At 39.1% G+C, this 26,467-nt stretch overlaps 1 protein-coding gene across 13 annotated transcripts in view; it reads left to right on the top strand.

The window, feature by feature from the left end:
• Positions 1-26,467, top strand: part of STAU2 (staufen double-stranded RNA binding protein 2) — a 166,480-nt gene that overhangs the window by 43,124 nt on the left and 96,889 nt on the right. For all 13 annotated transcript variants that reach the window (XM_040677711.1, XM_040677672.2, XM_046919733.1 and 10 more), the window contains 5 exons: positions 6,639-6,798; positions 11,055-11,162; positions 17,249-17,461; positions 20,912-21,049; positions 23,616-23,747. In XM_040677711.1, coding sequence (XP_040533645.1) covers positions 6,639-6,798; positions 11,055-11,162; positions 17,249-17,461; positions 20,912-21,049; positions 23,616-23,747 — 751 coding nt within the window. The remainder of the gene's footprint in view (positions 1-6,638; positions 6,799-11,054; positions 11,163-17,248; positions 17,462-20,911; positions 21,050-23,615; positions 23,748-26,467) is intronic.

The following is a 26,467-nucleotide window of genomic DNA, read 5'->3' as shown; positions in this document are numbered from 1 at the left end:
TGTGTAGAGAACCAGAAGGTAGGCCGTGTGAAGACAAAAGTGGCTGTGCTGGACGTTTCACTCTTCAAAACAGAGAACTCACATCTGTAAGAAATCCATGTGGCTAATGGACTGCTTAGAAAAATAGGGCATGGCCAGGGAACAGCTGCACTAAGCATCTTGCTCCCCCAGAGAAATGTCAGATGTTATGGAGAAGAAGTTGCTCACAGTGAATACCATTTCCTACTCCACTGCACAGCCCGTGTCTCTGTCCCCGCACTTGCAGATCTCAGAGCATTCTTCTGGTTGAGCCACGTATGCAGGGCTGCCAGCTCGATTGAACTGGTGTGGAAAAGGAGCCTGAGGGACAGGAGCAGAGAATGACCTTTTCAGCATGGAGCTGGCATCCGAAGAATGACTTTCCTATACCAGTTTGGATGTCATATTTTAGCAGCTCTCATCTTGGCCGTACCGGTCCTTGTTCCTTTTTGCTTTCGATACAAAATGGAAATAGGATAATAATAATTTCTATAATGCTTCCATACTAGGGGAGTATATGGATTTAGTCATTGTTTTTTACATAGGTGAAGAATACCTTGACCATTAGAATTTAGACAAAACTTCACTGGAGTTATTAGCTGGAGACTCAATCTAATTAAACTTCCTGGTTTCCTTATGCTTCAGCTCGCACTTGTTTTTTTAGCCCCTTCTAAGAGTATGGTAACAATATTTATCAGAAACGTTTGTGCCATTGAGGAATCCAGAGAAATGCAGTATGAACACACAGCGCATGCACTAATACTTTATTTGTCTTTGTGTGTGTGGATTTGATGGCCAAGAAGGAAGAGGCCCCAAGGGCTCCTTAGTATGCAATTAATATTTTGGCTAGAAAAGCAGCAGATTGTTTCAGTATGCTTACATGTTATGACATCATATTCCAGTAAAATTATAATGAACAGAATTTTTGTTTGTCTCTGTGGCAAACCAAAATGAGTTTTCTAATTGTCAACAGACCTTGGTGATTTATTTAATTATAGTGGCGCCCGCTCACACCAACTTAGTTAAGGTCTGTCAGCATTTCTGTTATGAACCCCTATTTTTAGGGGTTTATAAGTAGTTGTAAATATTTGCTCCTTGCTGAAACTTGGCATTCAAGGTCACAACTGTAGAGCAAATACCCCTTTTCAGGTTGACTATTCCAAAGTGATACCAGTGGTATTAGCTAAAATGCAGATTTCTTATTCTGTGAAACTCAGAGGTAATTAAGAGAACCTGCTTCCCAGACCTCGTATGTGAAGGATCTTCTTAGGGATCTCATGTCCAGAAATGACAGATGAAAACGAACTTGTTTTAGTAGGTTGTGTATGATTGCTTGTTGATGTATTATCCTTTGTCACATTCTGATTGAGTGTATACTTTCATATCTGTATTGCCTTCTGTTGTCTTCTGTTCTTGTAGTCTTGTCCTTTGGATGTGCCTGACAGTTTTTGCTGTGTGGATTGTGTCAGTATCACCTGGGAATGTTTGTACATTAGAATTTTTTCCAGAGAACAGCCTTGACCTGTGTAGTATGCAGGGAAATGCATATTATTTAAATGTAGATAGTTGTAAAACCTCATGAGTCTGTGTGTGAAGTGTTGCTGTTTGACATCCTGACTGTTCCAGTTCTATGACTGAACAGACCTGCAGAGGGCTGAGGAGTGTAGTGCTCAAGTGCTTGTCACAGAAGTACTGAGCTGGTATGTTACTGTGTAATAGTCAACAAATTCTCTGCGAGTGTCCAAGATTGGTTTTCAGGCCTTTTGGCAACTCAGGTATATGCTGGGAAGGTTTGTTAATGATCAGTGGCAGACGTGGCATCTTAACTTTGTGTGGTGTTAAATGGGCATGCCTCTCTAGGACCCAGAGTCATTCTGTGTTAAAACTCAGCTTAATCATTGCATTCTGCTTTCAGGCATAATATTACGATTACTTTAAAGGTTTTTGTTAATGCAGATTTTACCCTTGTGCTGAAAAGCTGAGGATGCTTTGTTTCTATTTGACATGTTCCATGTTGTAGAAAAGCCAATATCCTCACAGATTTAGGCCATTTTCTAAGGATTTCAGGTACTCCTTTGCACTTCCTCGGCAATGTTCACATTATCAGTGCTCTTAACTCAGCTTGAGGCCATGCAGAGCAAGAGAAATTTAATCAAAACCATGTCAAACCTAATCATTCTACCAATACCAGAGAGTTGCACGAGGCTCTAGAGCCACAGGCTGAATATCATTTTCCACATTATCACATAAGTAACTCCCTAAACACCCTTTGAAAGAAAAGGTGGGGAGAGAGGGAGGGAAAAAGTGAGGGCCCATTGTGGGATATGAATCTGTTAAATGGATTTAGGTTCATAGACTTTCCTCTGTTGCTTGTAATGGAGAGGAAGTTAAGTTTAGTAGCTTGACAGACAGGAACTTCTGATGGATACAGATGCGGAATTTCCCCAGATCTTTTCTTCTGCTTAAGGACGATTGTATAGTAATGAGGTGGGATGTGCTATCTACATACCTGCTGGCTTTACATATCCTCTGCCATGCTGCAGCCATCAGAGGAAAAGTTTGCAGAGCAGTTTCCACCTTTTGGTTCTGGATTATCAGGGTTTTTCTTGTGGGATGGTGGGAGGATTGATGGAAACTCTGAGGAATTTGAGAGTGCCTCTGCTGCAAGGAGAGGATGGCTAGTGGAGGCTGCTGCTCCTACTAAGTTCTGTCAGTCACACCTGATCAAAATGTGCATTGAGCCTTCCTTCTAGCTATCTCCTGACTAGAGAAGGCCAGGCACCCTTTCACTGGGTGTGAGGGAGAAGCCCACAAAAGCACCACTCTCAGAGGCAGCCAGCTGAAGGAGCGCCTTGCTTGGTGTCTCACACAGAGAGAGGACAGTGTGTGTGTGCTCAGTGATGGTGGTGGCATGCCACAACACACAATTCCTAGCTCCAGCTGGATCTGTCCCTGATGTGTGAAGACTTTGTCAGATCTCACTCTGGAGGGAAGATGGAGCCCTCCTAATCTCCAGCTGCAGGAGTGCTGGAAGCTGCAGCTGGGGGTGACAGATCTACATTGCCATGTAATGAAAATGCAGGAAGATGTCAGCAAGCTGTGCTGGCATCACTAGAAGTGATGAATGAGGGACTGATTGGATCTTCTCTGAGACCCTGCAGGTATAAAAGCCTGATTCTCAAAGGAGGAGAAAGGAGAGTGAGTGCTTACTGGTCTGGGAGATGGGGAGCCCTGTGATGATGAAGGCTGGAAGTCTGCAACTTTTGACATCAGGAGGAAGGCTTCTGCTCCACTGTCAGCTCTGCAACTACAGGTTCAGTGCCATGACAACAAGAAAGGTTTCTGGAGCTCCCAAGTATCCATCTGAGCTTGAGCCCGGTAGCAGCACCAGAAGAAAGTGGCAGTTTATAATACTGGGCAGCATTCTGCTGCAAGAGACAGAGCTCCTCATCTGTGAACCTGACCTCTGTTCAAGATTTGCTGCTTGCCAATGGCTTGGAAATTGTGGATTGACTGCCAAGGGTTGTCTGTTCCTCAGTATACTACCTGCTGCTGATCTCCACTATGGGCACCAAAGATATTGCCAAGAGACATGTGGAGCATAACAGCCATGACTACGTGGCAGCAGAGACTGGATTTTTACAGTTGTTGTGCGCTCTTTGAGAATCATTATTGTAAGAGACAAGATCAGGGGATCTTGCCCTTGGTAGGGCAAGCATTAGGTTGAGCAATCTAGTGAATTCAGGGGAGAGAGAGAGTGGAATTGATCGACATTCAAGTAAGGAAGTGATGGACCCAGCTAGTAAGCAATTTTGACAAGAGAGATCCTGGAACAAACAAAACAGGCCAGTGAAGGCCCACCTCAAGTGTCTGCACACAAATAAGGACAGCATGATGGGGAGATCCTTTACATCCTTTCTGTGAAACCACCACTGTTGGATTCCCATCTGAAATGCAAGCATGTTAATATACTTAGCACAGGGAACAAGTGAGAGGAAAAGGAGGACTTCATGCAGGTGCAAGGCTATAACCTCAGTGGAATCACAGAGGTGTGCTGGGTTAGTTCATGAATCGGGAGTGCTATAATTGGTGCATACGGATTCTTTAGGAAGGACAGGCTGGTACGGCAAGGAGAAAGTACTGCACTTTATGAAAGAGAGTGGTGAGAATACATGGATTTCTGCCAGGGGATGAGCGATGGGACACCTGATGGTTCATGGGTGGGAATTAGAAGGTACACCAATACAAGCAATGTTGTGATGGGCGACTCCTCCAGATAGCATGATGAGGAAGAACTAGATGAGGTCTTTTTCAAGAACTGGAAGAAGCCCTGTTGTCACAGACCCTGATCCTCAGGGGGGGCTTTAACTGTCCTAGTAACTGTTGGAGGTACCACACTGCATGAGCAATCCAGGAGATTTCTGGAATATGTCCATGATGACTTCCACATGATGTATGAGGAAATACTAGAAGAGCCGTGTTTGTTTTGTTTGGAGAAGAGGAAGCTGAGTACGGATAGGGAGTTGACTGCAGTCTTCTTTTAATCTGATGATTGGTTTTAAAGAAGACAGAGTCTTCTCAGCAACATACAACAAAAAGTTAAGAAGCAATGGACATGTGTTGCAGCAAGAGAACTTAACATATGAGAAAAAAATCCTTCCAGAATGGGTGGTCAAACACTGGAGTTGACTGTCTGGAGATGTTTTGGAATGTGCATCTTTGAAGATAACCAAAATACCCTGCACAGTGCCTGAAAAAGATGGCATAACTTCAGAGTTCAACCCTGCTTTGGGCACTGCATTGGACCAGATAACCTCTAGGATCCTTTCCAACTTGAGTCATTCCATAATTTTATGAAAATTTTACACAAGAAAATGCATTTCTAGGCCTTAATAGTTCCCTATAACTGTGTTAAACTGTAAACAGGAAAGCAAAGTAAGTGCCTACTTTCTGCATTCATAAAGGCAACTTAGCTCGACCCTCCAAGGCCCTATAGCTGGAGGCATCTTGGAGCCAGTATTATGGTTTTCTTCTTTCCGTATAAACATGTTTTTAGAGCTTGACACAAAGTTCAGGGACAACAAGAATGGGCTGCATATTCACAGTTGTTTGAACTTGAAATGTGCTGCTTACAGAAGAAAATGCATTTTGTTTTGTAATTGAAACAAATCAATTACGTGTATTGATGAAAAGTCAGTCTTCATACTAAAGGTCATCGCACAAAAATTGAGAAAGCATGTTTTAACAAAGGGCTTTCAAGAGGAAGAAGTAATTTGCTGAATTTTTGGGTGATTCTAGTACTGTTGCAGTGGACCTAGCTTTTGTCCAAACTTTCAGAATTTGGGGTTTTTGTATATTGTCATAAATTCAGTACAAATTAAATGTCATAAAGCAGAAAACATTTCTGATATGTGTATGTTTTTCCAAGGAAGAAATCTCGAGTGTATTAGAAGGAACACTGAGGAAAGAGCATCAGGCAGACTAGACCATAGAATATGAAACAAATTCCCTTACCTGCATAAAATATATTTTTTTTTCTTCAGAATTTTCTGTTAAAAGATTATTATTTTAGTATTCATTACATAAAATTATCTGTTCTAGATTACTACTTTTGTGGTGGTTTTGGGGAATGCATCTTTTCTGTAGGAGTCACTGATGTAGACGAGCTTTTATGTTTGTTGTTGTCACTCTGCTTTGACAGTACCTTCCAAAACCAAGAATGGCTTGCGGACTTTTCATTCCCTGCTAGCAAGGGGCAGCTGCCAGGGTAGGGAGCATGAGTTGGGTTAGCTATTTCTGTTACTGAAAATAGAGATGTGGAGTTGATGTGAATAGGGGTACTGCTTTCTCTGAAGTATAGTAATTGTGTTAGTTCTTAGGAAAAGTTTTCCGTTTTTTGCTTTATCTTTCAGTGCCTTTCAAACATATTCAAAGCAACAAACCCTGCCATTATGCTTGGAATTTTTTCTGTAAGGTGCAAAAAGGGAAAGCAGTAGGGTGGCGATTTATGCTTTTCTTTCAGCACCTGCAAAAAGTTTGGCTACCTTGGTGCTGGAGGAGAGCTTCTTCCTACCTTTTGTTATGCTTTTGGAAGAGAAGTCTTTATCCTTTGCAACAATTTCAATGCTTGAACTTCAGCTAGAGGCCAGAAGTACATTGTCTAGGTCCCTCACTCTCTTCCGTCTGACTCTCTCTGTTAAACTGTGCAGGCTTGCCGTCCCTGTGGGAGAGTCTTCATGTTCCTTCTTCCTCCGTGCCACTTTCCCCTGGGACTGGAGTTGTCTCCCAGATGTAACTTCCACAGGAGCTTTTGGTTCTCCTTGGCCTAATCCTCTCAAGGCTTAGGCCAGGAAGACAGCAGCACTAGGCTGCTGGCTTGGAGCACTGCCCAGCTTCTTGCAAAGGTGTGGAAATGGGGGATGAAGAGCTGGTGTGCATGTAGGAGCTGCCTTTCTGGTCCATTTTCATGTATTTGAGAGGTCTTACTCTGTGAGCAAAGACAATGTTGTAGTCCTAGCTACTGCTCTATACTGCATACAGTTGATGGTTAAAATCTGTAACTTATATTGCTGCTTTCTAACATGTAGAAAGGCATTAACTTGTTCATGACTTCTTTACAGGTATCACTGCCCAGTGCCTAAAATTTTCTATGTCCAGTTAACTGTTGGCAACAGTGAGTTTTTTGGTGAAGGAAAGACTCGCCAAGCTGCTAGACATAATGCTGCAATGAAGGCCCTACAAGCTCTCCAGAATGAGCCTATTCCAGAAAAATTACCTCAGGTTTGTGTTTCAGAAAACATGCCATTCCTAACCTTCATGTTATGGTACCAAGTCCAACAAGCTACTTATCAGTTTTTCACTGTCTGATTTTAAGTGTTCTGTTTTCATATTAGCCCCAGCAGCAGAGAAGCAATGCAAAGAAATCATTAGTGTTGTTTCTTTCTTTATACCTGCACACCTAACATAGAACAAGACTTCAACAGTGAAAATAAGTAGGCATTTAAAGATGAGGTTGTCTACAGCGTAAGAGTTTATCCCAAAGTCCCAAAGTATAAACTCCCAAGAGTTTATACCAAAAGTCAAGAAAATGTCAATGTAATCAGTGTCTTCATGAAGAATTAATTATTAATTTTAAATGACTGTCTTGCCATGAATGTGGTATTAAGTGACTTGTTGCCAGTGTACCTAAGAACATGGCTGAGGTCACTGACGTCTTCTGCAAAGCTGTCTGATGGTTTTAGTCTTTCTGCTCTTTGTTCCCTTTTTACATGATTAGCTTTCTCACTGCGGTGTACGTAAGTGGTGTATATTGCTACTTAAAAACGAAAATTGTCACTTTAAAATAAGTTGGCAGAAATATTAGTCACAGAGTAATCTTTGCAAATTGAAAGTACAAATAAAACCAAAGTTATTTTAAAAACTGAACAGTAAAATTGCTCAATCAAATAAGCCAAAAATAATGCATCGGGAGATAATCTCTTTTTCTTATCTTAAATGCAGAGGATAGTAGATAGTATAAGAAAGTAAATAATATATGTAAATAACCTGGATGCATCCCTGGTTTATGTACAGAGATTTAATAGCCCTTGTGTGTATGATACTTCCCTAGAAAAAGTAATAAGATCTTTAACCATTCATGTCTAATTGGATCTATTTAGTGTCTACTGAGATTAGTGTCTGTTTGGATGTGCAGGCTTTCTAGGACATGTCACCATGGCAAGTGGAGTTTCCTAAATTCTTGCAGCATTCTGTATTGTTGTCCCTCTCGTGAGCTAAGGAATTAACCATTCTCCTCTTAACCGCCATCAAGGTGGTGAAACTGAATCAAATCCACAACTAGCTAAGAGAAAAATTAAAGGAGAACTGTCGAAAGAGAATAATGTGTGTTAGGTGTGTTAGGAGTCGTGTGGTAGTGATAAGATCTGTGGGAGTGCTGTGACATTCTGGTGCAGCAGCTGAAGGCCGTCTGGGGTGCTGTAGGATCTCAGTAGCAGATGTCTGTGGGCAGGAAAATGAATGAAGTTCCAAGGAAAGCCCATGTGTCTTAGTCATGCTGAGGCTACTGGTTGTAGGTAGGGACAATGAAAGATCCTCTTTGTCTCTTTATGGGTTAGAGCCATAGGTGACTGGAGAAGACTGGAAGTGACTCTGGAGTACCCAGAGATGCATTATATGGAGGTGGGTGCATCTACCCCAAGAACTGCTGGTTAAAGTGGAATTTAGGGCCTCATGTTGCCAAGGATTGGGCACTTCCCTGCTGCTGGTCATATGAATTGCTGGGTGGTGGGATGTGCCCTCACCATGGGATTGCTCCAGCTTTGTAGAGCTCTGCTTCCTTCAGCAGAACTGAAATGCTGGGATCAGCCAGAGAAGATGTGAGATTCCCCATGCCTCACACGTGGATCAGAGCCAGTACATGAGTCTGACTGGTCCCGATTGCTTGATCGGTGAAGCTCCCCTCTTCTCTGGCCAGTGCCACTGTGCTTCTGATGAAAGCAGGAAAGGGAGGAGACAGGCCTGCTGAGACCAGGCTGGCCCTGCATCCCGCTGGTGAGCCTCACTGGAGTGGGGTCTGTGGAAAATAGCACACTAAGTACGAGGTCTTTAACTCTGATCTTCAGAACCCTGTTTGCTTAATGAGACTTCTGTATAGTCTTTGTTCATCTTGATGCCCGCATTTATTTACTTCTTTTTCAACTGTGTTAAGGATAAAATCCCTCTTCAATATTAAACTGTTAAAGAAGATTACCATCTTAGTGCTTCCTTGAGCAAATATATGGAAAACGTGAGGTGAGCAGAAGCAAGAAATGATCAGCAAACACAGCAGGAGTGTGTAGGTGAATCTGAAGCTGCTTACATAAAAGAATTATTGTGTGTCTGCCAAAGCACCTTACTATCTCATAGATTTGAGGCTAAGAAAGGCCTTACAATTAAAGTGTCAGTTCTGGAATGAGGATCAAATTTAAATTCAAAGTACTTGGGACACTCCCGAGCATATTTTACCTTCCTGAAGCTGAGGAAGTCCAACTAGTCACTCCACTGTGCTTGGTGAAAGGATATGCAAGGGCTGAAATTTTAAGGGTGGAGGGGATATTCAGTGATTTTCAGTATTAAGTCTGAATGGCTCTGTATTATTTTATGTAAACTGTGTCAGTGACTAGCTGTTCCCCCTTTCAGAGATAAATTATATGGTGTGAAGCTGAATGTGGCTAAATTCACCTAGCTCCATTTTCTGTCTAATCAGTATTTTCTTATCTTTGCTAAATCTAAAAGCAGCTATGAAAAGTCTCTTCCCTCTATATATTTAGAGATTATGCTTAAGTAATTTTAAATCTTTTTGTAGAACTAATGGTTTCCATAATGTCTTGGTGTAAATTTGTTTTCTTTCTAACCAGCTGTTCATCTGTGTGGCTTTTTTTGTCTGCCTTTCAGATTTTCAGTTTATAAAACACAGACTTAATTGAATACCATATTGTGTAAGATTTTCACTAAAGATGTTTACAAAATAATGTTACTTTACTATTTGTTTGACATTCTGTCTACCCAAAGATACATTTTTGGTTTTTAATATTGTCCTTTTAACTCCATGCAGCTGATTATTTTCAGCAAGCCTAAGTCCTTCACTGAATCAATGCTTTGCCTGTCCTGTAATGATCCACATTCTTGATTTCAGTAGTACTTTACATTTCATTGTGTGAAATGAGCTAGAAGTCTTTCATAATTTCATTCTAACTACCCTTGTTTCTGCTTTACACTGTACCCTTTCCTTTCAGCAGGTTCTGCAGACATCTATCAGTTTTGTCTTGTATTTAGCTCCAGATCAGTGGCAGAGATGTAAATTGCTTTTACACAGTCAACCATTTAGTGATACAAAAAGTGCTCCAAAGGCTGTGTATTGTACTACTGATGGTGTATTTCTGGCCTTCCTTCTTGTTACATACGATATGTATTAAGAGTTAAGAAATGACAGATACAGTACTGGTAAATGCCCTTGTTATTCTGAAGAACCTGTTACTTTTTACTGTTATTTTAACTTCAGTATCTGGATTTTGTAGCTGTGCTGGTGGCTGAAGATTTACATCGGGCTTGATTATGTAAGATGGGAGCTCTGCAGGAATCCACCTAGTTCATCCCAATCTTCTTTGATGTTTACCTCCACTAATAAAAAAATAGGAGCCTGGCCAAAATTTCACATCTGTTGGGAGATCCCAGTTTGAAGCAGTCAGGGCACTGCGGTGTGAAAGTAGCTGGAAGATCAGCCTCTGCAAACTGAGTAAAATGTGGCCTAGGAGAGTGACACCAAAAGGCAGCGGTTGCAGGAGATGATATCTGGTCCCCGTGCTGGTGGTTGTCTGAAAAAAATAGGGCTTAACCTAAAGTGCAAAGCAAAGCCGAATTTTATGCAGGATAATGTTTGCATGTGCCTTTTGTTGTTTTATCTCTAATCCTCTTTGTTTGTTATGTCCCTATGGATAAATAAATAGCTCTCTGTGTTGAGCAAGCTGCTCTCTGTCACTACCTTTTCATACTGGTCATTAATTCCCAGAGGGAAGCCGACAGAAGGGCCTCTAAGCAGCTGGACCTGCTGGGGACACCTGTAACCTGGTGACCCAGTCAAAGCACAGGAGGGTTTGCTCTCTCCCTTCTGACAGAAGTACTGTCTTCAGTATTTCTTGAGAAGTACAGGAGACTTTGTCCTTGCTTACAAGGGGCACCCACAGAGAGGTCGTTAAGCGGGTCACAAGGTCTTTAATACTTGTGTTCAAAGCTTGTATTCAGATGATAATTAGCCGTGCCATTTAGAAGACTAAAACCCATAGAAGTTATTTTGCCCTCTGTCATTGGTTTATAAAATAATGTGTTTGTGTTCCTTTGATATGAAGCATAACTGCATCATATCTGGCTTCACAGGTCAATGGGTGGCTGGCAATGGGGTGCTGAGGTGGGGTACCAATGCCGATTCACAGTGTGACAGAAGAACGCAAAAATGACTGAGAATGACTGACATATTATCATTGTGTACTCTTCGCTTTCAGAATGGGGAAGCAGGAAAAGAAACAGAAGAAGATAAAGATGCAAACAAGTCTGAGATCAGCGTTGTGTTTGAAATTGCTTTGAAGCGCAATATACCCGTCAGTTTCGAGGTATGTATTCTGTATTATCTGTTTGCTGAGAAAGTACCAAAGAACCCAACACTGAAATTCAACACGGTTAAAAATGACACTTACATTCATGTAAACTATAAATAAATAACGTTGGTATTATCATGGAATCGTGGATTCTGAGTTGGAAGGAACCCAAAAGGCACCGCACAGGACCACCCAAAATTGAAGCCCCATGTATGCTGGACATAGTGACTAGAAGGATACTGTGAGAAACAGTATCGAGAGCTTTGCTGAAATACAAAAAGAAAACATCAACTGGCTTCCTTCCCTTGGTCATCTAGGTACATATCTGTCATAAAAAGACACTGACGTTGTTAAACATTCACCTTGTAAACCTGCGTTGCCTGTGACCGGGTAGACTTTCAAGTGTTTCTCAGTAACTCCTGGGGTAGTTTTCTCCACAATTTTGCCAGGCACCAAAATAAGACTGACAGGGCTGTCCTCTGAAAGCTTAACCAGCTCCTGGAGTGCTACACTTGTATATATAATGACTGATTTGTATCAGTACCTGAGAAATTAAGCTTTCACTATAAAATGAGACCTTCTTTCAGAAAAAGTATAATGCTGGTACTTGGCTGGAAGCAAGCAAATTGCAGGAAGGCAGTTCATGCATTTTCTGTATAATACTATGGGATGTAGAATCAGTGGCCACACTCTAACTGACTTCAGATAATCTTCACAACAGAGTTAGACGAGGTCTTGTCTTTAACTGCAAGTATCCATGTGCTACAGAAGTTCCCACTAGGAGACTTTGCATCCAGTGTTCTGTTTTCAGAAAGTCAAGTCTTCCTTTCAGTCTTCCACACTGTTTGACGCCTATTCTGTCTCTACTTAAGCCTCAGTCTACGAATCTACTTCTTACAGCTTTGTTTACCTTAAGCAATAGAGAATATTTGGACTAACTGGGAGATTGAGTGATAACAACGGCAGAATATTTCCGATGAGAAAGTTTTCACACAAACTGTAAAAATCTTAACTTTACTGTGGTAGAAACCACCAGACTTCCAAGCTGTTTGCCTTTTTTTTAATTTTGCTTTTCTAATGCAGAAGAAGCGGATGTATTGTTACACATTTACACTGAGCAAATGTGAAGGACATGGGCAGTGCTTACACCGGTGATGGTTACTTTCTCTAGGCCTTTTTCATCTTGATATATGTATGCACGTATTTGCATGTTAAAAAATATATATGTTGTTGTGTGACATGCTGTACTGCATGCTTTATACAGTTTACTGATGTGTTTGGCCAGTACTCAGGGTTTGACTGATGTCAACTGAGCTACTGGACAGCACTGGAAATTTGAGAAATCACTCATAAGTTAGACAAGGGAGCCAAAGATACTGAATATTGGTTTTGACAAAGAAATTCCTTGGTATAATAAGTGTGTATGTACTTCATGTATGGAGTCTATAATTGCGAAAAAGGTATAATATGGACTGATTGGAAAGCAAAGAGAGGAAAATCTCCAGGATAAAACTGGTGTGTCTGGGGGTGTTGGTTTATCAATTTGCAACTGCGTGGAAAGAATGTAATTCCTGTGTATGATCAGTGCTATAGAAAAACATGCCTGCGTTTCAGAAAGGAAGAGAAGAATTAATGCTTCAATTTTCACACAAGTTATTTTCTACCTTAAGTATTTAAAAGTACTTGGAACAGCTCCACACAAATCAGTACAGTAAAATACAGAGAGGTGAATGGTCACAGATCAAAGAATAGCTTGGATGTTGGAATGGAAAGAGGCGTAGTGCTTTGAATACGTTCCTAACTTCGTTCCTGCGTGTTAGCTTATTTAAGGGAGAGCATTTGCTAAGGAGAGAATGAAGGAAGAGATACTTAGTGCAGGAAAAGTCTAACGTGTCCTTTGCCAAAGAATATTAACAGCACTGACAAAAGACGTTTTCTTGCTCTCCTGACAGGTTTTGTGTTATTTCCTGCCTTTAAATCTGAGTATAAGTGACATTTTAAGATAGAATTTTGATTTAACTTGGTACTAACTTGTATTTCAATAAGTCTGCTAAGCAATTTTGGGTAATCCCCAGGATCTGATGTTTCTAATAGGATTTTATTTACAAATGGTTTTCTGTTATTCCAGGCAGGCATCAAAGCTTTCTCCAGCTTGTTTTTGTGCGATGGCTATAAAATGATCTGCCTTCTCTTCATCTGACGAAGCTTTAGCAAATGTTCCAACAGTGCTGTGTTATGCAACTAATTAATGGTCATAAAGATATGTAAAGTTCTATGTAAACACGTACTCGGAATTGCATAAGGGGTGGAAAATAAGGAGAGTGTGCAGAACCCAGGAGTTTTCTTTTTTTAATGTAACTGTTCAAACTGTGCATGTGGTTTCATTCCAGCTGCTCTGCCAGTGTGAGTTAGGTGCTCATTCTGTTCGTCCTGTTTTGTATAATGTGGCTGATTTTAATTGCGTAGGAGCATTAGGAAGAGTTTTAAAGAACTTCTATCTATTAAATTGCTAAATAAAGTAAAACCATTCAGTTCAGATTAAAAAAAAACAAGCTTCATACCATACCTACCATGGGTGGATCCTTACTTAACCTTTACTTGTCAACTTTTCAGCCAATGTACAACTCTAAAGGCGTATGTGGGCAAAATTTTTAAGGAGAGGTACAAAGCTGCTTAGGAATTGTCAGAACAGTTCTAAGATTTTACCTCTAATTCCGTCCTTGAGCATAGAGTGAAATCTTGCTGTTTTGGTTCTCTAGCACCATGGGTGTTTTTAACTTTCCAAACTTGTTAGTAATGAGTTAGGTTGGCCTGAAAGACAAAACTGAGGTCAACAACTTAAGATGTTAGAAGAGCTATGTAGAAATGATACATTATTCACACCGGGCATGCCTTAGGATGTTTCAGACTTGTTTTATTTCCCGTATTGTTTCTGGTCACAGTGAGATGAAAGCTCAGTGTTTTGAGCTGAGAGCAGAGAAAACTGCTGCCTCTGAAAGGCTGGGCTTGTTCTCGGCGAGAGGTTTTGTGCCCATGTAGCTCCTGGTCTCCTGGGCGTTAGTCTTTCAGACTGGATGATGGATGTACTGAATAGCTCTCATTCGTCTGTTTTAATAAACCATCCAGACTCTTTATTTTATTTTATTTTAAATTGGGAAAATCTGACTTGTCAGCCCACACAAGCACTTGGAAATATATTGGTATTTTCTAAATAATTGTGGATATAGGTGGCACGTTTTTGCTGACCTGTTCTTTGTCTTTTCTATTATTTTTTCTGATGTCCATTTAATCTTGTCATTGTCTTTTGGTTTTTGTACCTGTAGTCTCTTTAATAACTGAAGCAGCATTGCTCTTTCATTGTAATTGTACTGCTGTTTTTCATTTGTCAGCATGATTCATTAAATTGAGCCAAATTCACTCTTGATGTAACTTGACCTTAGATGAGTTTTGGCCCCATGTGTTTTCTCTTGCTGGAATTATTCTTTAAATCAGTGGAACAGAAAAGAAAAGTTTATTGAACTGTCACCCTTAATCAAATTCTCAGCTTTAAATTAGCCATGATTTGATCCATAGGTCGTATCTTTCAACTGAGGAAATGGTTTAATGTACTAATGCATATAGTGTTCTTGGAGAGCAAAGCCTGAATTTCTTGTAATGCTTTGAGTGCCTAGGCTTATAGAACAACTGTTTGAAATCATGTGGAGTAAAAAGATCTAAAATCTGGGGTTAACCAAAAATGTTTTTAGGTAATTTTATTTATTTATTTATTTATTTTTGCTAAATTACCGATTTTGGATGTTTAGCTTGATCCAGATCCCATCCAAATTCTATGGGGTTCATTCCATTGTCAATACAGACTTTTTTCATATACTCACTAACAAAGAAACAGTTTTGAATGTTTTCCAGGCAATTATTTACCTTGTGCCACATGCTTAGATGTTTAAAAGATGAAAATCACAGCAGAATACATTGGTTTTGTATTCATGCATATGAAAATATAATAATCAGGTTTAATATTAAAATTCTTTCCCATATGTATACATTTGTGTGCATTTATATATATATGAGAAAACGTATATAAAACTAATATTTAAGTAACTCAGCAATTATGTTTGTTAAGTTACTTTGTCCTTTTTCATCTGGTCAGTATATACATTGTTGTGTATTTTGTTAATGCGCTGTATTGCATGTAAGTAGAAACACCTATATAATGCCATTAATAAGACCTCAGAAAGATTAAGGACTCTAGTAACATTAATTCAGCCTCGCTCTTTACAGCTGGGGTGTTGTAAGACTTGGATAGCACCGTGCAGTAGTCGGTTAAGATACATACTAATGACAGAGGGCAGTGCTGAAGGACGTAGTGCAGGAGTATAGCTCTTCTGTGCCTGCAGTGTGCAGCTTCCCTGGCAGAGGCCGGGTGCTATGAAGGCATAGCTGCTTGTCACACTTCACCTTCAAGTGAAGCGATGTTGAAAACACTTCTGAAATCACTACCCTGAATCTGAGAGTGGGAGCACTCCCAGGCTGCAGCGTAACTGTTGCATGCTGGCACAGATGCCGCCTTATTCTGGGAAAATGTGGACAAAACGTGGACAAAGTTGTCTGTTAGTTTTCATTTTGTGTCTTTTTATTGAGATACGCTGTGATAATTGTATTTGCTGGGTGAAAATGCCACAAAAAAGAGTTTAAAAGAGAAATACAAGCCTAGGGAGGCCTCATTACAGAGTAACTGCAAAACTAAATAATGCAAGGGACATGACCTTGATAAAAAGAACTTTAATACAAAACATGTTTTAATAATATTAAGGTTGAAGGTTCTAGCCCATTAAAAATATAGTTATTGCACCAAGAAGGCCCTAGCACCTTTACCTCCCTTCTCTTGCACTCAGGCATTAGACTTCTTCACTGGATGGTTTGATGTTACTGCACCTACTGAAAAATATATATTTGTATTGCTTTTGAAGACAATGGAGAGAGGTGCCTGTCAGATGCTCTAATCTCTCCTTGCACACATTACATGTAGCAAAGATTAAATTAGGTAGCTGCTTCCGCCCATCAAACAAAATAGCTGAACCTTTTCCCAGATGAGGTCTCTAATTCCTGATAGACATTATCCAGACCAGTTAGTGTTGCATACATGAATAGATGGCTGTCTTAGCACGTGCAGTACGGTGATCTATTGGTAACTACATCCTAGCAGCACTGCCACCTAGGAGGATACTTCTGTGCATGGAAGAGAGTAGACAGAAAAATACTAAACAAAGGTGCACCATTCAGAACTTCTCAATTTTATTTTTTCATATTATTACAACTTTTAGTAATGGAGGAGTACTTCAAATGCGTTTTCTCATTGTCTTTCATCCTGTGTATGTTTGGAAATGGATGAATGAATTAAAATTCTCAGAACCAATTGGTTTTTCTATGAGTGATGGTGCTTCTCTTGATCGTTCCTTTCCATACTGGTGGGAGGGACAGCTGAGAGTTGTGTAGACAGTGCTATGGCAGCCTTTCTACTGGGCATGATGTCTCTGAGCTGTGTGCTCTGGCAAGGTAAGAGCTGAGAGCAGGTAGTATTGTCTGCAGCTAGGATAATGTGAAAATTCTGGCCTTTAGGATGGAAGTTTGGAACCAGGTATGAACATTCCAGATTTCAGTGATAGCAGAAGGAAATGATCAGCATGTTTAAACAGTGCCATATAAACAGTTTTGAATATGCTGTATGTAGAGAAATGTGTGTAGAGATGGACCTTCGTGAACTGAAATTCTTCCATGTAGGAATTGCCTTGCAAGAAGACAACAGCAACCTTGGTTTAAATATGCATTACTGCTGTGTGCTGTGTTACTGATGTGTTTTGAAAATGCAGATCTCCTGTATTTTCTGTGAGACACTGAATATGATGGTTATTCACCTTGTCCTATCAGCTTTCATTTTCTATCCTCAAACCTGGTACTGCCATTAAGACTCATCTAGATCTTGTGAAAACCCATCTAAATGTTTCTGAGTAGGAGAAAAAAGACTTCATTGGTATTAAGTATGTTGCAGCAATATAAACATTAGGTTATGAAATGATTTGACTCTAGATACTTTTGTTTAAAAGGTGATAAAAGAAAGTGGACCTCCTCACATGAAGAGCTTTGTCACACGAGTTACGGTAGGAGAATTCACTGCAGAAGGAGAAGGGAACAGTAAGAAGCTCTCAAAGAAACGTGCTGCAATGTCTGTCCTACAAGAGCTGAAGAAGCTTCCTCCTCTTCCTGTGATTGAAAAGCCAAAACTGTACTTCAAAAAACGTCCAAAAACAATATTGAAGGTACGTGTCTGCCCTTGTCAGAATTAAGAATACTTGCTTGGAAAGTAACAGTTACTCAGATTTTAAGCCAGTAAATGGCTCGTTTGCCATTTTCTGTCAATATCGTTACTAATTTGCTTCTATCCCATACCTTACTTATTTATTTAATTCTGACAATGCTGTGAAATTCTTCAGTGCAATGTCTTGTAAGGGGCTGTCTCTTAACTGAGCTCACATCACAGCAAGAGTTAGTTGAAGTGTCGTGGGGGATCAAAGCCTCCAAGGAACTCTGTACATTCATGAGGATTTTTAGCATCATCTCCTTTGAGAGGCCTCATTGGAATATATAATGGTTTATCCCAACTCTTTCCTCCTCACCCTGAATTGAAGAGAGAGAATATGAAATACTACTGATCTGGAGAAGTGTTGTACAGTCCAGCTTCCTCCAATCGTGGAGCTGGATTTGGGAGTTTCCTGCTTTCAACATCAGTCTGTTTTGATTCTAGAGAGATTTAGAAGAAATGCAAGAGTTTGTTCCTATCTCAGCCTAGCGTGTCACTTGTCATACTTTCTTCATTTCACGCACCTTTGTTAAGGTTAGCATTTGTTTGGTGACGTCCTTCAGCTCCCAAAAACAGGTTGAAAATTTTCTGGAGATCACTTCATGGAGGACCTGTAGGCACTGAACCATCTCTCTGTTAAAATGTGTACAGTCTCAGAAGATATTCATGTGCTTTTTGCTGCACCAATGAGACATCACTTTAGGGTCTCTGGAGTCTTCTAAGCTCAAGTTTCTTAAATAGTGCTTTTATTCTTGGTGGCAGTAGATTTATTGATACTTAGAGAATTCATTTATCCTGCAGTGACTAGCCCTGGTTTGTGTACTCATCCTCAGTTTGTACAGAAACAAAAGACGATCTGAAGTAATCAATCCTCCAGTTGACCCAACGAGAGCAGCCACAGAGTGTCCATATATTTGTGATGCATTACTTCATTGTCTCAGCATTGTACAGCTAATCAGATTAACTTGTTGTCTTTTCAGTCCTTATGAAGATGCTTTGCAAGTGATCAAAATCTTCTAAATGGTATTTTATTTTAGGAAATATTATTTTGTGAGGTAGTAGTAAACATTTTGTATGTGACTTTTCATTGTCTGGCATGTTGGATGGTCACTTAGACCTACGCAAAATAATATTGCTTGAAGTATACATAAAGCATACTTAGCTGTTCAAACTTGTGTTAGATAAGTTGAAACTTGTGTTAGATAAGATGATGGAGATTTGGGCTGTTAGTGCCTGGTGTTACAGTCACTTTTGTTCCCATAATATGCAACCTCAAGGCAAAAACTGCAGGAAATAACAGGGAACCTTCACATTTAAAACCTATGCTTTGGAGTAGTGTTTTAGGGCTTAAATTTCATCTCTGTTTCTGAGAGGGAGAAAAAAAAAAACCTCTTCAAGGTTTCTGGATTTGATAGCAATGGCGATGATACACAGCTTTTGATGAAATGTACAGCTGTGTCCATGGCTTGCATTATGTTAGGCTAGGTAACATCACACCAGTATGATGTGAAGTTTTAAATATGGCTTGAATTCAGTCCTCATTGAGTATTACCAAGATGGATACTAAAAAGAAATAAATGAACACACAGAAGTGTGACCGTTTGAAATCTTCATGCTGAGTACATTGAGAGCAGAGTTGTGTAGGAGCAACCATCTTGTGTAAGCATATACCTTGGAGACTGCAAAATTGGAAAATATAGAAGTTGCATCTTCATCTTCCTTATTTTGTTTGCCCTCAAAACAGGACAAGTGATTTCCCAAGGAAATCTAGGTTAATTAGATAATTAGCTCCTACTGAAATACGTGGGATATAATTCTCAAAAACTGCTAGGAAAAAATTAGTATTAAAAGTTACTTAATGCAGAACGACCACCATCAGTGCAGCTTTAAGCATCTGAAGGTTGAGGGATCTGAAAAAAGTCTGTTTTCTCTGGCTTTCTCATTGTGGTATGTTTTGCTCAAGGGTATAACCAAGTAACAAGCTCTTATTTCACCGTATACCATTTGCCATTTCAGCCTTGAACTGAATTATCCAAAGTTGGTGATGTTAGAAGCAGACGTTAGTAGTGAAAATAACCTGTTGTGGAGGAAGCTGTTACCTTTTGAATATGAAGTCTTCTGAAATGCTTTTGTTATGTCCGTTCCTTTTAGTTTAACCTGCACATATTTTGAGCATCACAAAGAATGACAACAATAACTCCTTTATACTTGTGCATATATTTATGAGGCTGTATCTTATGTCCCGCACTTTATTTAGCCTGCTCTCCCTTTGTCTCTGCCTGGCTCCTTGCCCACACAGCTGCCCTTGTGCATGACATTGTCTTAATTCTTTCACCTTCATCTTCTCTAATGACTTCAGCGGTAACGCTGTAAGGATTCGTTGCACAGCTTTCTTAATATCATCTCTTTAGGTCCTTGACCACTTGTTTGCTTATTTGAGAAGCTCAAATAAGCACAACTTTGCCTCTTCATTTGTGAAGAACAAATATCACAGTAACATTAAAACTATTCTACATTCAAACATCATTTGCATTTTTAAGTTCTTCTGTTGTGTTATGATATTCATCTGTTAAATAAAACCTCAGATAAATGTGTTTGAATCTTAATTCCTTCTCTTTTCCTTAGGTTTTACAAACCATATTTTCAAAGCTGTTTGCTCTGGGAGAGAATTCATTGTATGAATAATAACATTAAAAGGATTTCAGAACTAGTACAAATAGGTTGTAAGGACTGTGGTTTTTCACCTGTCTATGTAATCTTGGGTAGAAAAATTTCTCTGTCCATTTGTTTTCCCCCATCAGATCAGTTTTCCCATTATCAGTACATTTTGAAGCATTTGAAATACTTTGTGGGTGGCTCATGGTGTGTACCATTTTTAGCTATTGGAGATTTTCTTTGTATTTTCTAGCCTCACTGCATAAAAACATTTTGAGGGTAAATTCCTCTGGCATGCAAACAGAGCAAGCTTTCTCCACTTTTAATTGCATTGTAGGATGGAAGACAGGAATGCTGAGATGGAAAGTATGAGGCAAATGCACCTTCCTTTGTTATATGGCAAATCTTTTTTGTTCCCATGTAAAACCAACTCTTCTTAATGTACTGCATGTTCAGCATTCTAGCAGCCTATTTTAAGGATCACAGGGAAGGGCTGTAGAAATGGGGCAATGAAATATAATGGATTAATCTGTATTTTGTCCATCTCCACAGGATGTTCATAGATAGATTAAGGTATTAGTAGCTCACCTTTGATAGATATGCATGCTACTTGCAACAGTGACAGGCAGGAGGTGGTATGAAATTTGCTTATTTCTCTCAAAATGAGTATTCGAGAAGAGGCAGTAAAACAGCACAGCGTATATAATATTGATACATAATGAAATAATGGTTCTTTCTTTTAAACCTATTTTAGACTGGACCTGAATATGGTCAAGGAATGAATCCTATCAGTCGTCTGGCTCAGATCCAGCAGGCCAAAAAGGAGAAGGAGCCGGAGTATGTTCTTCTTTCAGAGAGAGGGATGCCTCGCCGTCGAGAGTTTGTTATGCAGGTACCATCTGCTGTTGTGCCTGAGATAGTGCCCTTGCTCTTTCATGTTCTAACATGAGAAAAATGGTGGCATAATATAAAGCTGATTCCTGTGTGTTTAACTTCTTGGTTTACAGTCAGTTACACAACTGGAGTATAAAACACAGTACCTGTGTGAACTTCTTTGCAGTTGGACTAGGTAATCTTTGAAGGTCTCTTCCAATTGAATTACCCTGCCCTATTCCTTCTTTCTTTTGGTGAAAGACAGGACAGGCTAGCAGTCTTTGTTTCCTTGGATCTCAGTGATAACAATTTGTTTTTATCTCTGGAAAAAAATATATACATAATATATATGTGTGTGTATATATATATATAGGGTTTTGTTTTAGGTTCTGATTTATGAATATAGTCCTGGGTTTCCAACTTCTTATGCTATTCAAAAGTATTTGAAAAAGGCAGTATTTTTTCCTATGCTCAAATCCTGCCCCAGTTAGAGATGGTTCCATGTGGAGTCAGCAAAGTGCTGTGTAACATAGTCCAGTATTAGAATGATGAGCTTAGAATTTGGCTTTCTACTGAAGAATTCTCAGTAGTGGTAAAGTATTTGGCTTGAATAAAAAAAGGAATTTTAAGAGCAGAGAATACATAAAAGATTCCACTATCTGAGAAGACTTCTGAAGAAAAAAAAATCAAAGAAATTTCATAGAGTGTTTGCTTTTCATGTATACTTGTAAACACTGTAGCCATATATTTACTCTTTTGTAATTCTTTCACACGAAAACCATACCTCTGCTTCTCCCACCTTGAGGAAGTCCCTGTGGATTCATTATGACGTGCAAAAAACCTTATCAGAATAAAAAGCCTTTGTATAAACTACTTAAACAGTGTTTTCATTTAATTTAATTGAATGTGGAAGTAAAATATCTAAAGATAATATGTTCATTTTTATCTGTCACACAAAGAGCAAGTTTAGATGTGATGAAATGGATCCAATTACTTGTCCTGACCACTAGATAAACAGGAGAAAACCTCTGATGACATTAGTTGGTGTTCTGTTCCCAACGTTAATTTCAGAAAGCTCTTTCTCTTTGTAGTCAGGCCTTTAATCCTTGATAGAGGTTATAATAATAGCTAAACCAGTTTTACAGGTCTGAGAAATAGCAGAACGTTGATTTATTGCCGGTTGTGTTATAAATTATCATTTTGTCTTGTCCCATTAAAGTCTCTCAGTTTTATTGCATATAAGCTTGTAGTAGATTGGCTGTTTTCTGATTGAAATTTCTGAACTACGTAGAACATAAAGGTTTTATATCAAGGTTATTAATATTTCTGTTTTATGTGGTTGAATCTTTTTGTTTAATTATATATGTATTCTGAAGGGATATTTATGATCATTTATTTATGACCTCTTCTTTCTGTTTAGAATTAATAGGTATTTGAGTAAGAAGAGTGAAAAGTTTTTGGAGAATAGATACATGATAATTTGAAGGAAGTGAAGAGTTATTGAATACCATGAATTACTAAGTGACACATACTATTTATTCAAGAGCTGCGTGCCTGTTTTTGTTGTCTGATAAGCTCCTTCCAGAATGCTTCAGCTCATTGACCTCTAAGCTTTCTTTTACTCAGATTGCCTTGAGTATCTTATTGTTTTTATTTTATTTTGTGTTTCCTTCTTTTTTAACATGCTTTGGAAGCGTATGTTATTTCCAGAGATAATTTGGAAAATAAAATATCTGAATGGACAAACTGAAATACAGCTGTTCAAGAACTTCGAATAATGCACAGATGAATAGCAGTGACAGTACTAATGCCTCAAATCAGATGCATACAGCCTCAATAGGTAAAGAGTGGTACCAAACTCAAGGAATGAGCTCGAGACTTGGTCTTTGAGGTTACTCATCATCTATAGTTTGCCTTTTTTTTTTTTTTTTTTTTTTTTGACATTTTAACTTTTCTTTGTGATCTGAAAGGCATCTTATTTGTTGGAAGTGCTTTGGACAGTACAAACACTGGTCCAGCAGTGAGGGAGTCTTCTTTCCAGGGAAAGTTTTGATAAAATCTTGTCAGGTGTGAAGACAGAAAAGGGATACAGCTCCTACTCCTGCATTTCTTGCAGCGCAGTGAAGTGGAAGGAATGTGAATATAGTTTTCATTCTTCTGAGAAACCACTCTTTGAACCACAATCTCTGGGTCACTGTTTATCTCTCCATTGTTCAGGATACCGTCCTGCTGATGCTGGGGAGCTGCTGAAGGATAGTACAAGGAAGTCCAGGTTATTCTAATGTTAGGAGAGAGTGAGGAGCATAACTGGGGAAGATGTTCAGCAGAGAGAATGGGGTTGACACAGATGTTGGTGGAAAAAAGATAAAAATGTAGCTCTTTGGTATGAATTTGTGGACCTTCTTGAAAAATCCTAACAAGCTTTAAGTTTGGAAGCAATATTGTAATCCACTTTGGTACTGTTCTTACTTTTACAGGGTTGCATCTTTATCAGAAGAGCTGATGGTAGGTCAACAAGATTATTGTGTGGTGATGTTAAAGGGTCTTGCATTTTTTGTAATTATGATCAATATTTTCTTTTTAAGGTAAAAATAGGTAATGAGATTACTACTGGAACAGGCCCAAACAAGAAAATAGCTAAAAGAAATGCAGCAGAAGCAATGTTGCTACAGCTGGGTTACAAAGCCTCTACTCCTCTTCAAGACCAGACAGAAAAGGTGAGAACCAATTGTGATGCCCGAATTTTACCTTTGTCTTGATTTCTTAGCTGTGTCAGCTAACCACTTGGTATGAACAGAGCCTTAAACTTGTGCACTGCATTGCTGGGTTGCATGTCAGATCAGCCTTCATTTCATGGCAGCAGGCAATAGTAAGTGCACTAAAAGCAATAGAGAACAGAAATGTAGTTGTAGAAGACAGTGTGTACACAAAAGCGTACGTGTAATGTGTGGTTGTATTTCTGCTTAAAAATATGCCTTTTCTATGCTGCTGTAGGTACAATGAGAGGACACCTCTTCTGGAATAGGAAAGAATGTTGTCCTTAATTTTCATACATAAAGTACTCATTGCTATTTGTCTTCCCATTGAATATGTTCTGGAATAATTCTAGAAAAATAATGGCCTTTCCAGCCTTTTAGTGACTGAAAAAGAAAGTGTGTGTCAATATTTTCTGGAGAAGAAATGATATTTTAAATTCAAGTGTGTTATATTATGTATTTCCCCGTTAGCGATGTGCAGCTTAGCACTCCTGGCCTGTCTTGACTTCATTGATTAAAGGTTTTGCAATCAAAATAGGTGTTAAAGTTTTACTTTTTATGTCCTGACAAGATCAGAGCAAGGCATTTGGCTAAGGTGTGGACTCTGGACGGCTTCTGTCATACGCGCACACAGGGTCCCTGCATGTGTATATTTTGATCACATCTTAAATCTTTGCTGTGGCTGCATGTGCCAACTGTTGACTCAGGTCAGCAGTATGTTCTACTGGGCTTTTATAGGGACCACATGATAAATCTGTATATAGTGCTGTTGAGTGGTTGGGGAAAGGGTGATGCTGCTTTATTTCCTTGCATTTGTTTATCTATTGCTTACAAGTGCATTGTCCAAAAAAACAAAAAAGACTGTAAAACAGGTGTAATTACATACTTGCAGAAGTAGAGATCTTAGGATTGGGGCAAAGCACAGAAGCCTAATCCTATTCTGAACACAATGATCAAGTATGATACTGTATACACAAAATGTGCATTACTCAAGTTTTGTGAAATGGGTGCATTCAAGATATTTTTTTTATAGCTTTGTATGTGTTAGAACATCTGAATTGATCTTCTGTATACAGTAGACTGAACATGTAAAGCACATAAACGTGATAGTTTATATAGATTAAACAAAATAGTTCTCAAACTAAACAAGTGCTCTACACATAGAGCAGGAGAGATAGAAGTACCGTCTGTGTTTGGGGCTCTTATTATCAGATCAAAATACTATGGACACATAAAACACGGAGTTAGTGCAAGAAAAAGTCTTTTATTGTTGTTGTTGTTCAGAGTATGATGGAACTTTTATTGTTTTAATTTGGAGTTTCAGACTTTATTTCTTCTGGCAAGCATTCTCATCGTATCTATATACAGTATGAGTGAAATATATCCTTCTGATTGATTTGAGGGATGCTGTAATTCAGCACTGAAAATTGTAGCATCCTTGCTTGAGGAGTCAGCACTAACTGGGACCTGCTCAGATAATCTCCTCAATCTACATGTCTAGTGCTGGAGAAGAAGGAAGATAGCTGTTAGAGCTCTACGGATTTGACCATTGTAAAATTCTTTCTGTATAAATTGCATCGTAAAGATATGTCATCAGAAGATATTTGCTTGTCTCTTTGCATCCCAAGTGGAGCCCAATGCATATTAGCTAGACATATAAAGTTGGCCTCTAAATGGAGAATTTTCACTCCCGTTGTTTCTGATGCTTTCAAAAAATGAAAATTTTCCCCCTATACCCATAACTGCTGAGACCTTTCATCTCCTTTCCTCCTCTCCTTAAAACAAAAGCCTCACAAATTCTGTGTTCCTTCTTCCTCAACCCTTGATGCATACGATACAGTGGTATCCATACTTTCAGTGAAGACCTGGAGTGTTGTAAGAGTCATGCATGGTGCCAATGGCAGCGCAGGTATCCCAGGTAACATCAAAATGTAAAGGCTCTGCTCTTTTCTGAAGTAATCCAATTTATGGAAGAAATCAGTAGTATGAGTGCAGAGCACTGAGGAAAGCAATCTGAAAGTGCCGTGGGAGATTTTTTGTAGCTAATTTGTAATGCTTTCGCTTCTTCATATTTTCACCTTTCCATTTCTTATTGCCATCTTTATTCTCTTAGAAGAAAACCAGAGTATGTTACATCTGTGTGACACAGCAGCACTAAGGCTAGTTTACGGACAATTGAGTTCTTGTTAAATTATTCACCGTGACGAAAATAATAAACAGCAAAAGAGAAGAATGGGAAGAGTGTTAGAATTTTATTCATCATGTAGCAGTGCACTTGGCAGATTTTGCAATCATGTTGTGGATTCATATTAAAACCACGTTGTTGTAACAGACACCTGCAAATACAAATGTATTTTTGTATTATGTATTGTATTATGTACATTTGTATTTGCAGATTTCAGATTGTGTATTCTTTTGAAGAACTATCTTTTTGATGTTTTCTCCGAATATACTTATAATATATTTATTCATCATCTGAATAAAAAGAGTTAAGTGAAATTAAGTTTGTGGAATTGGGTGTCCAGTTTGAGAGACATCTATCTCTAAGACCTGCCACAGAATCATAGCATCATCTGATTTGGAAGGGATACTTCAAGGTCATCTAGTCCAACTCCCCTGCAGTGAACAGGGACACCTACAGCTACATCAGATTGCTCCAAGGCCTGTCCAGCCTGACCTTG

Source organism: Gallus gallus, chromosome 2 (genome assembly GCF_016699485.2).
Source record: "Gallus gallus isolate bGalGal1 chromosome 2, bGalGal1.mat.broiler.GRCg7b, whole genome shotgun sequence".
NCBI lineage: Eukaryota > Metazoa > Chordata > Aves > Galliformes > Phasianidae > Gallus > Gallus gallus.
Note: the sequence above shows the minus strand (reverse complement) of the source record. Positions and strands in the feature narration are given on the sequence as shown.